The 12,402-nt window shown below is 45.3% G+C and overlaps 2 protein-coding genes across 2 annotated transcripts; both read left to right on the top strand.

Moving 5' to 3' along the window:
- Positions 1 to 291: 291 nt before the first annotated feature.
- Positions 292 to 1,143, top strand: LOC127318744 (uncharacterized). The gene is made up of 2 exons (XM_051349224.2): positions 292 to 512; positions 665 to 1,143. The coding sequence occupies exon 2, from the start codon at positions 688 to 690 to the stop codon at positions 940 to 942; it is 255 nt and encodes an 84-aa protein (XP_051205184.1). The 5' UTR covers positions 292 to 512; positions 665 to 687; the 3' UTR covers positions 943 to 1,143.
- Positions 1,144 to 4,274: 3,131 nt separating this feature from the next.
- Positions 4,275 to 5,096, top strand: LOC127318745 (uncharacterized). Its single transcript, XM_051349225.2, has 2 exons — positions 4,275 to 4,424; positions 4,535 to 5,096. The coding sequence occupies exon 2, from the start codon at positions 4,559 to 4,561 to the stop codon at positions 4,808 to 4,810; it is 252 nt and encodes an 83-aa protein (XP_051205185.1). The 5' UTR covers positions 4,275 to 4,424; positions 4,535 to 4,558; the 3' UTR covers positions 4,811 to 5,096.
- The last annotated feature ends 7,306 nt before the right edge of the window (positions 5,097 to 12,402 follow it).

The following is a 12,402-nucleotide window of genomic DNA, read 5'->3' as shown; positions in this document are numbered from 1 at the left end:
ATACCAATTTTTTTTACATCATGTGTTACGTTGGCTTGGTCAGAAAGAGAATAGAGGCGCCCGTGTCCGGTGTCTCAAACATCATCTATCCAAAAAAACAAAAAAAAGGCTCAAACATATCCAATCCCGCGATAAACGGGATCGTTTGGTCCCGTCGACCAACCGTTGCGTTTGAGCGCATCCAGCCCATCCACATTCCGCACGCTATCAGGCAATCGACGATTTTCAAGGTCCTGCTAGCTCAAGTCCTCGCGTGGATTTCGTTTCCATTGTCAGCGGTTACTCATCTTGTTCAACGCTCAATACGTCCGTTCCCTCCAGTCATCAAGAGCTAGAGCCGTTTTAGCCCAGGTCGTTTTCTAGTACAACGTCACCTCGAATTTTTTCTGCTGCTGCTGTGCTGCATTTGCATGGTTCTATTTAACCACCACCGCTACAAGGTACCAACATGTCTGTGCGGCCCTTTCCTGTATTCTCCTCCCCAATTCTGTTCCTTGGCTAGCTCCATCAAGGTATCGCTCGCCCTCCTGCTTAATCAAGCATCCTGTTTCTGAGATTCTGCTATCCATGTGAAGTAGTATCAGTTTAGTCAGGCCGTTGCCCCTCTATAGTTCAGCTAGTTCAGCAACCAGCACTTTGTTAATGTTTTGTATCGCCGTTGCAGGGAATCTCTGCGAAGGGAGATAGATGGTGATGATGGGGCAGCTGGGGAGGTTTGTGGACGGGATCAGGTCGAAGATGCGGGCCGGCGGCGGCGGGAAGAAGGGAGCGGCGGGGAAGAAGGCGGCGGCAGCGGCGGCGTACGACAAGATGGGCAAGACGGACAGCATGAGGGTGGAGATCAAGAGCCGGCAGGCGCAGAAGCTCATCGCAAAGAACCTCGTCGCCGCAGAATCCATCGGCCGCAGGAGCAGGAACAAGCGCTTCTTCCTCGCCTTCTGATCAGGAGAACGTGCTGTCCTTGTTCTTCAAAAAGGAGAGATGTCCTGTCCTAGCCTGCCAACATTTTAGACGGTACGATTGCAAATTAGAAGAGAAAAAAAGGTGTTCACGGGGAGCTCTTTGACATACACATGTAAATGGTGATATCACCTCACCTCCTCACCCGTGTGCTTGATATTTAGTTTTCAATTTGTGCTTTAACCTTTGCAAACTGGGGTATACCACTATCTGTCATCCGCTCATATATGTCTTTTTAATCAAGCTCTTTCGGCCCTGGAGACTGATTGAATATGTGTGAGACTTTTAAAAGCTATACCCGGTAGATGATCATATTGACACAACTTTCGTACACAATTTTTCTCCATGGTGAGAAGGTATCATGCATGGGTTGGAGTTACTCAAGAACGGCATGATCTGGAGTTTTATGTCGGGCTCAAAAATAAAGTTTTGGCGTCATAATGGGCTACCAAGAGAAAGTATGAAAGTTATCGGCAAAGCTGCCCAGTCTAGAAAGAAGTGGGTTTTTGATTTGATAGACCCGGCTACTAATATCTCGGAGAGGAGCTGGTTAAGGGAATTTTCTTCACAGTTGACGCGGATGTGATATTGCAGAAAAAAAAAGTCCAGCGTTCAATGGAGAGGGTTACCTAGCGTGGACCTATGAGAGAAGTGGTTTTTTCTCTGTCCGAAGTGCATATAAACTTGCTGTGGAGATTCAAGCAAATGGACATGGTGCAGGACAAAGTTGTCTGCTTGGGGAAATTTTCAAAATGTGCTAGTAGTACAGAAGTTGTTGAATCTATTGCTGGTTTACTTGCAATACAATCTGTCTTAACCAAACAAGCAGGGCCAATTCAGGTGGAAGGCGACTGTGCTACCCTAGTAGCTGAAGTGAACCAGGAGACGCAAGAAAATCTGCGATTTCCAGCGATGTGTGTTCTCACTGACCTGAAAGCGAATCGCAGGAAACAGGTGGCAATAGCAGGCACTTGATGCGAGGAGTCCGCGTCAAACACAAGGGTCTGCGCATACTTGTCCAAGAGACGCTACCATCACAGGCGTCGGCATCCTCGTGTTTTGGCTCTCTCAATTTCAAACAGTAGAGAAAATGGGCGCGCGTCACTGTCCTATGCACTATGCAGGCATGCAGCCGATCCCTGCTGATCTTGTTTGAAACCAAGAAGCGATCTCTCTGGGCTGAGCCATCCGCCCGGCGTTCGGTTCGTGCCTGCGGTGCATACACGTCTCACGTCGGAACAGCACGGGGGCGGAGAAGAAGACCTTCCTGCCGCGATTATAACCACAATCTCTCCAGCGACGGTACGTGGTTAGCGTTGCTGGCTGGTGAAGCAGCTGATATATGCAGTCGAAAGAGACGCCCGTCAAACACTCCCGTCGACCAAGCTTTACGTTTGAGCGCATCCAATCCATCCAAATTCCTCACGCAATCGAAGATTTTCAAGATCGTGCAGCCAAAGTCCTCGCGCGGATTTCGTTTCCATGGATCAGTGGTTACTCGCCTGAGTCACCTCGGCAACGCTCAATATGCCTTCTCCCTCAAATCCAGACTCGAGAGTTGGAGCCATAATTTTTCAATGGGTATGGACGTATGGTTAACTATCAGTTGACCAAGACCTAACTTAGTTCCAAGTTACATGAGGTTATTAAATTTCACTTGCAATTTATAGCTAGCACGAATCACGAATTACAAAGCGAATCTAATGTTTCAGATTATTTTTCTTAGCTGTATTTTCACTTGCAACTAAATCTAACTTGCAAGTCGTATTTGTGCGGATCACAATATAATCAGACGGTATAGGGCTTGACTGCGAACTAAGCTAAGAACTATCAAATCCGTTTTTTTAGTCTCGGTCAACTTAGAACCGGAGGGTTCTCTTGTTTCTTATTTAAGGTTTTTTCTGTCATTTTTTCGGGATGGCGAGCCGGTGGCGACATCCTGAATTTAGAATAAGGTTATCTCTGCGCCTCATGTGTGCGACGAATCTTCTAGGATCCGGTCGGTTTGCGTTTTCGTTGCTGTGATTTTAGGTCAGCTTCTTTCGATCTATAATTGTTATCTGCTAGTAGAAAACAAGCCATTAGCACCGGTTCGTCAGGGGTTTTTGCATCGGTTGTCCAACTGATACAACGCAATCGGAGCTAAAGCCTCCCCCTTTAGCGCCCGTTGTATTCCGAACCGGTGCTAAAGGGGCACCACGTGGCGGCTGCCGAGTGCCCGGACAAGATGACCTTTAGCACCGGTGGTAAAGGGTGTGCCGCGGCAGGAAAAAGCCTCAAAACGCTGCCGCGTCACAACCCGTTACCGATGCCATTTTTTTATCCAATTATTTTTCTAATTATTTTCCACTCCCTTTTTTTTTCTTTAGAATTTCTATTATTTTAGTTATGTGACAAGTTTAGTCTCTAACTACACTTAATCTGTAGTCAAATTATTTACTCGTGGTCAAATTTCCCGCTCGGTCATCCATCCTCCCACTACTCCAGAACTAGCACGCTTAACTTTTGAGTTTCTTTCCATCTCGCTTTCAAATGCTTCGCGCGCATGTTATTATACTAGTATCATATCAATCCTATTAACATATTGCTCGCGATATCACACTTCTTTATTGTTTGAATTCTAAATAACTCTTTTAATAAAAAAGTAATGATGTAATAATAATTTTGAATAAATAAATAAATAAACAATAATTTTTTTAAAAAATTTTAAGTTTTTTTTGCAAAAACCTGAAAATTTGTAAATCAAAAAATTGGCTAACCTTTATGGTTAAGTAATAGTAATCTTTATGCAGTAAGAATTATTATTTTAATTTTTTTTTAAAAATAAAATATAAAATCTCGAATTTCTGGCAAAAACTAAAATCATCCTGCTTTCATATTTCCATTTGGAATTTTGAGAATCTAAAAAGTAGTTAATCGGGTAAACCCGGGTGAATTCAAATGTAACTTTCTCCCATGATCATTTCGATATATTATACTTTTTTCCGACATCGTATGCAAAAGTTAATGCCATTTTACTTTTTTCTAATAGTAGATTGCGTAACATACATGAATCTCAAAAAAATTTATTTTTTAAATTTTCTATCATTTTCTTCTGTATTTTACAAAGCTAAAAAACCTTTTACACTGGTTCGTGCCACGAACCGATGCTAAAGCCCTGGCCGCTGTATGATTATTAATAGACCGGCGGAATTATCATAAGAAAAATAGCTGGAGCCTTTTTTTTCCCTCTCAGAGAAAAAAGAAAGAAAAGATCCATGTTTTTTCCCTTCCAGAGAAAAAAAAAGCTAGAGACATTGAAGCGCAGGTCTTTTTCTGGTACTACGGTCCCCTCGCCTTCTTTCCGCTGCTGCATTTGCATGGTTCTATTTAACCACCACCGCTACCAGCCTAGCAAGTAACATGTTGCCCAGCCCTTCCTGTAGTCTCCTCTCCCGTTCTCTGCCTCGGCTAGCTCCAGCAAGGTATCGCTCGTCTTCCTGCTTAATTACGTATCCTGTTTGTGTTATCCATGTGCAGAATTCAGCTAGCTCGGCAACTAGCGCTTTGTTAATGTTTCGTATCGCCGTTGCAGGTAAATCTTTGCGTCGGAAGATAGATGGTGATGATGGGGCAGCTGGGGAGGTTCGTGGACGGGATCAGGTCGAAGATGCAGGCCGGCGGCTTCGGGAAGAAGGGAGCGGGGAAGAAGGCGGCGGCAGCGGCGGCGTATGACAAAATGGGCAAGACGGACAGCATGAGGGTGGAGATCAAGAGCCGGCAGGCGCAAAAGCTCATCGCCAAGAACCTCGTCGCCGCCGAATCCATCGGCCGCAGGAGCAGGAACAAGCGCTTCTTCCTCGCCTTCTGATCCAAGCAACATCAGGAGAACCAGCCGTCCTTGTTCTTCAAAAAGGAGAGATGTCCTGTCCTAACCTGTGAGCCTTAATTAGACAGCGCGGCTGCGATTGATCACACACACATGTAAATGCCTAAATGGTGATATGTATCCTCAGTTCCTCACCTCACCCGTACGTGAGCTTGCTATTGGATTCCTAAGCTTTGCAAACTGGAATTAATGTTTGTTCAAACTGTACCAGCATCTGTCATTCGCTCATATATGTATCCGTACAAAGTGCATGTTGTACTTGTTTCAACATTCAACCTTGCTTACAACATGGCTTTATTGATTCATTTGGGTAAGCTGCTCTTTCCACAAGGTCAAACAGAGATGACATGAGGCTAGCTAAAGCTCACGAAGAAGCACTACGATGGAATATCACATGAATAAATGTCTGCTGGCTTTTCACTTTTAGGCGGCCAGTGAGCCAAATTGTCCGCCACCTGCAGTTAACCCGTAGCCACAAAACTGAAGCACACTCCTGTTCATTCATTGACTTTGCTCATGAGTTAGCCATCTCTGAATTTTTGTTCTCGTGTGGCTCATCCATCGTCACCTCCTCCCTTTGAAAAACCAAAGCTGCTAACGGACGCCACAATTATACGGTCTACACTCTACATCCACCTCACCAAATAATCCACTAATTCTGCAGGCTTACAGCCAAGGACTATCATTGTTTTCGATAACGCGAGCCAAGTGGAGCACGGTTGTGAGAAGATCCTCGAGGATCTGATTAATTTGACCGCTAACACCCAACAGCGCCGCGCCGCAGCGTGACGCGTCATACGGAGCCGTACAGCAAGTAAACAATTATCAGAACAACGGAAATGATCCCCTCGTCATGCGTTAGTTGGACAAATATCGCATCAGTGCGTGACATGCATGGGCTCAACCAAAGGTTTTATAGTATTATTATGCAGTCTATGTAAGAAGAGCTTAAGAGCATCTCTAATCGCATCCCCTAAAGCGTTCTTCAAAGGTTTTTGGGACACATTGAACATTTTATCGTTCTCAGTCGCGCGCCCCAAAGATTCTTTCCTCCCGGACGCGACCCAATACACAGTCCGGCGCCCCGAGTCATCACCGCTCCACAAGGGACGCTTCGAGCGCGCCGGACAGAGCGAGAAAATAGGTGGGTACCCACCCGTCGGCGACCAAATCTAGAACGGTTGGTTCTCGCCTTTTATTTCTCGCCGCGCTCCCACCTCTCTGCTGCCGCTCGATTTGACGACTGTCTCGACGGCCAATCTCTCCTGAGTCGGGCACCATCGTGGCGACTGGCTCCCTCGCCGTCCTTTTCGCCGTCGCCGCTTCGCCAACGCGTCCCATAACGAGCCGACAAATCCACCCTCCTCCGCGCACAGAAGGTGTTCCTCTTCATTGCTTCCTCTGCGAATTTTAACCATTTGTTTAGCTTCAGACATGCATAGCAAGGATGAGAAGATCATCCAAATGATGGAGGACGAGCAAGACTTCGACGACGACCTTTGGGAGCATTTGGCGATCATCGCGTCCCTCTAAAAACATGCTTGACGCCGACGTGGAGAAGAGGAAAAGGCCGCGCCGCGGAGGTTCAAAGGCGGGAAGAAAGAAGTCGAAGCCCCAACAGAGGATGAAGGGGCATACCATGCTGCACAACGACTACTTCACAGATGATGCAACACAGGCCGACAATTTTTGGCGCCAGTATAGGATGAGCGCGGGTTTGTTCATGAATATCCTCCACGACGTTCGAGAGTTCGGCCACTACTTCAAGCTGAAGCACGACATTGTCGGCAGGCCGGGTTCTCGTCAATTCAGAAGTGCACCGCTGCCGTGAGGATGCTTGCATACAGAGCATCTGTTGATACACATGACGACTACCTTCGCATGAGTGAGTCTACTGCAATTGAGTGCATGTATAAGTTTTTTCGAGTTGTGGTGGGAAAGTTTGACAAGTACTACTTGAGAGAGCCAACTGAAGAAAAGACTGCAAGGATCATGACTCAAAATGCAGCTAGAGGATTCCCTAGGATGCTTGGAAACATCGATTGTATGCACTGATCATGAAAGAACTGCCTGATTGCTTGGCAATGTATATATAAAGGACGTCATGGATATTGCATGCAGTGTGGTGCTTGAAGCTGTGGTAGATTATGACATATGGATTTGACATTCTTTCTTTCACATGGCGGGATCACACAATGACATCAACGTGTTGCAGCGGTATCTAGTGTTTAGCAAACTAGTGGAAGATCATGTTCCACCATGCAACTATGAGATCAATGGCCACCAATATACCAAATGCTATTATCTAGCTAACAATATATATCCAAAATGGGCGGCTTTTGTCAAAACAATCCCGGTGCCATCAGGTCAGAAGAATTGCCACTTTGCTTCAATCCAGGAGGCTTGCAGGAAGGATGTCGAGCGGGCATTTGGTGTGCTTCAAGCTTAATTTGCTATTGTTCGGTACCCTGCTCTAAGTTGGTCTCACGACCAAATGTGGGAGGTGAAACAGAGTTGTATGATCATGCACAACATGATCATCGAGGATGGCCGCAAGAATCGGGACAGGACACATGTTAGTCCCTATGAGTGTCAGGACCCTCTTGCGGATGTTGATCATGAGGTGCCTGTAGATTTTTCTAATTTCCTCGCCATGCACCCAGAGATCCGTGATAGCAATGTTCACAGCAACTTCAACATGATTTCGTTGAGCATCTGTGGAGGATCAAATGATTATCAGCAAATATGGTGGCGCCTTGATCTCACCCCACTTATTATTTTTTGTATAATTTCCTATTATTTATTGTATTTTAATTTAAAAATAATTTTAGCAAACAGATTTACAATGGTTGTTTTTTCGAATACTCAAACAAAAAAATTTAGGGTGGGGAAAGCGACTGGGCAACGCGCCCCCCCCCCCCCCCCCCCCCCCGCCCTCCAAACGTGGCACGAAGAAACTGCGTCCCCCAAACGCTAAATCTGACGGCTTGAGACGCTTTAGGGACACAATTAGAGATGTTCTAATTTAACCACATGCATGCGTCTCTTCATCGAAATGAACATTTGGGCCATGGCGTTATCACATAATCCTTTCTGTAGCGTGCAAACTTATGTAGTGTACCTTGAGTGTCATCAAATTTTTGCCCCGTAGTGAATGATCGACATCTAGCATATGTCAGTGGGGTTTTTTTTTTTTTTTTGGTAATGCAAGCACGGCCTCTATGCTTGCCCCATAGTAAATGCTCGACATCAAGCATATGAATCTAATGCGGTCTGATGATGGGAAACGCCAATTCAGCGAGCAACTCGATGAAGAACGCCGAACCTCAAGCAGAATAGACACGCCAAGCTCGATAACCTCGACAGTTCGAGGAACTTCTCGCACGCACGATCACTCTTGACAGATTCAAGAACTATCACGCCTTTACTGATGGATAACCGGACGAACGTCTAAGACGCCGTCACGCACGCCGATCCCATAGGGACGGTGATAACATGAACTTGATGTTCTACATTATTTGGATTCAATCTAAGCTAACCCTAACCCTAGCCGGCCAGCTCCCTTATATGAGGGGGTAGCTGGGGCGCCCCACTAGGTGGGCTGACCTGGTTTGGTTTGGACAGGCCCAAAACCAAACGCAACACTAATTTAACCCTAATTGGCCCACCACATGACCTGGCTATATTATTCACTAATAATAATACTACGATAAAATACTGGTACAACCTTAGACTTAATCATTGTATCAAGGGTTGTCCTAGTGTACCAAACTGCCTGGATATCCTCATCATCCTCCCCTTCTTCAAGAAGCGTTGTCCCCAACGCGTGTGGATCTGCTAGAAAAAGGATGGCGTCAGATAAGCAACATCGCCGGTCTTCATTCGCAAGACTCTCCAGTCTTCCACACCTCATCCTCGCTCTCGACTAGCTTGACTTGACCTTGGCGCCCTTTGGTCTTCGATGCCATCAACCTGATTGAAGACACAAGCATCCTTTCAAATGCAACTGAAGCGCACCATGCATATCACCCAAAACAAACAGAACAAATTCCCGTCCGCCTTAAATCCAAATAAGCTGAAAACACCTAAGTATGCCGGAAATTCGTCTTGGCTCCCGGGAGCATTTGCTCCCGGATTTTTGGGGAGCAAATTTTGTTTTTCAAAAAATTTCGAAAAAAATCATGCACGTACCTGACCATAGCATGCACCACCTTGTGAAATTTCGCTGCAAAATGTCATCGTATGCGTCCTTCAGGGCGCATACAATGACATTTTGCAATGACATTTTACACGGTGGTGCGTGCCATGGTCAGGTACGTGAATGATTTTTTTCGGAATTTTTTGATAAGTTTTCAATTTATTCTGATTTTCCGTAAAAATCGGGAGCAAATGCTCCCGGGAGCCAAATCGCCGCTCCCTAAGTATGCACTCTTTTGAACCACCAATGTCTCCCTCCTTGAAGAATTTTTTTTCATACACTCCGCGACGAACAAGCAGTAGCAGCAACAGCAGAAAAGCAGCAGCAGGTGCAACTGTCGGCTGGCCGGCGGTCGTGCCGGCCCTGATGCCGGTTTGGCCGGCCAGTGGTCCGGTTCGGTCGGCCCGTGGACCGTACCGTCCGACCTGTGGCCCGGTCTGCCGGCCTGGTGGCCGGGTGACACGCCCCTGCTCACAGTACTTATGCCCCGGTTGACACCGGCGCTAGATCCGGTTTTTCGCTGACCCATTCGGTCTGGAGGCCGGCCTGGCCGGTCATGGCACCGGTCCAATCGGTCTGGTGGCCGGTCTACCAGCCGTGTCGCGGGCCCGTCCAGTGCTGAGGCCGGTCTGCCAGGTTATGACGCCAGCCGCCTGACGGATCTGATCTTCTTCCTCGCGATTTTTCTGGCCGCGACAGAGAATTCCGATGAACTCCTATCGTGGCAGAGATTCTGCAGCACTACTCCTTCCTCTCCCTTTGCCGCCACCTCCTCCGCATGAACGAAGGCTTCCTCGATCTTCACCAACAGTATGGCGACATATTACCCAATGGCATCCACTACAAATCGAGAAAAACAACAGCGAACAACAATAAAATTGCACCGTGATCAACCTAGTGCTCTGATACCAAGATGATACGGGGCGTTGGCCCGATCTTTTCACGGTGCACCTCCTTGATCCTTTTTATCCGATAACTCTCCCAACCACGTGTGCGATACACGCGGCCTGAAGATGGGGAACGCCAATCCGACGAGCAACTCGATGAAGAACGCCGAACCTCAAGAAGAATAGACACGCCAAGCTCGATAACCCTCGACAGTTCGAGTACCTTCTCGCACGCACGATCACGCTTGACAGACTCAAGAACTATCACGCCTTTATTGATGGATAACCGGACGAACGTCCAAGACGCTGTCACGCACGCCGATCCCATAGGGACGGTGATAACATGAACTTGATGTTCTACATTATTTGGATTCAATCTAAGCTAACCCTAACCCTAACTGGCCAGCTCCCTTATATGAGGGGGTAGCTGGGGCGCCCCACTAGGTGGGCTGATCTGGTTTGGTTTGGACAGGCCCAAAACAAAACACAACAATAATTTAATCCTAATTGGCTCACCACATGACCTGGCTATATTATTCCCTTATAATAATACTAAGATACAATACTGGTATAACCTTAGACTTAATCATCGTATTAAGGGCTATCCTAGTGTACCAAACTGCCTAGATGTCCTCATCATAAACATGGCAAATAAAAGTAAGGATAAAAATTTCAAGCCTTACGTACATACTATATGGCTTAAAATATGAGAGAGGTCGGCGCAAGCCCAGCATAGTTCTCTTGTGATGCTCGACGGCCAAGTCGGAGCTGTCTCTCGGTCGGTCAGGGGTTTGTGCCCAATATTGTCATCTCCCATGACGATATTGATGCATTTCTATCGGTTTTTGACCGGTTTTCCCGTTAATAAATCGTCTGCCTTCTTCTTTATCAATGAAAATGGCAAGTCTTGCCTTGTTTCAAAAAACAAATGAGAGAGGAGAAATATAAGTTGTTCATTGCATACCATTCAGACAACAAATTCAAAAAATTGAGTGAGTGGAGTAAATACAGATAAGAAAAAGACAAACCACATGGCGGTGGCAATTCCCATAACTACATCATATAAAACTACGACATACTGCCCGGTATGAACAAAAATCACCTTTATCGATACTCAATCACAAGATAACATGTGATGATCTTGCGACATCCATATCATATCCAAGTCCGTATAAGTCTTATGGTCTACCGATCTTAGTAAGGTAGCTACCTTTCGTATCTCCGGGATAGTTCAAAAAGTCGTTAGACCAACACAGACGACTTTCATGCCGGGACATCACATCCTTGAGGGAGTTGTTTTCCTTTATGAAGCTATTCATGAAACTAATCGAAAAAAACTAGACGGGTTTCTTTTCAAAATTGATTTTAAAAAGGCTCACGATAAAGTTAAATGGCCGTTCATCCAGCAAGTGTTAAGGATGAAAGGCTTCGATCCCAAGTGGTGCGATTTGATAAAAAAATGTCCAAGGAGGTAGCGTGGGAATTAAGGTTAATGATGATATCGGACATAATTTCCAAACAAGAGAAGGGCTGAGACAAGGTGCTCCTTTTTCTCTAATTCTTTTCAACATTGTTGCTGATGTACTTGCCATTCTTATTGCGCGGGCAAAAGAGGAGGGTAAAGTAGGAAGTCTTATTCCTCATTTGGTTGATGGGAGAGTATCAATACTCCAATATGCCGATGATACAATCTTGTTTTTGGAACATGACATTGATAATGCTATTAACATGAAACTAATCCTATCTATGTTTGAGAAACTGTCTTGCTTCAAAATTAGTTTTTATAAAAGTGAGATCTTCTGTTTTGGGAAGGCTAAAGAAAAGGAACATGAATACATACAATTTTTTTTGGTTGTGAGGCTAGATAACTACCAATTAGATACCTCGGTATACCGGTACATTATCAGAAATTAAGAAATTCTGAATGGAATCCTATTGAGAGTCGTTTTGAGGCAAAACTTGGTAGTTGGCGCAACAAATTACTCTCATCGATTAATATTAATCAATTTAGTCTTGACCACTTTACGAATGTTCATGTTGTCGTTTCTTGAGATCCCTGTAGGTGTGAGAGAACGTTTGGATTTTTACCATTCGAGTTTCTTTTGGCACTGATGAAACAAAGAAAAATATAGGCTTACAAAATGAAATATGGTATGTAGACCTAAGACCAAGGAGGATTAGGAATTGAGGTACCGCAACTAAAAAATAACTGTTTGCTAAGTAAATGGTGGTTTAAACTTCTTACCGAGGAGGGAATGTGGCAGCAACTTCTTACTAATAATTATTTGAAAAATCAAACATTAGCACAAGTTGAGGTTAAACCTACCGACTCTCCATTTCGGAAGGGCCTTATGCGTGTGAAAAATATTTTCTTCATTAGAGGGTTTTTCAAAGTGGGGAATGGATCCGATATTTGTTTTTTGGAGGACATCTCGCTAGGGGACATTTCTTTAGCACAACAATATCCAGCGCTATATAATATTGTACAG

This window comes from Lolium perenne, chromosome 7, assembly GCF_019359855.2.
Source record: "Lolium perenne isolate Kyuss_39 chromosome 7, Kyuss_2.0, whole genome shotgun sequence".
Classification (NCBI taxonomy): Eukaryota; Viridiplantae; Streptophyta; class Magnoliopsida; order Poales; family Poaceae; genus Lolium; species Lolium perenne.
Note: the sequence above shows the minus strand (reverse complement) of the source record. Positions and strands in the feature narration are given on the sequence as shown.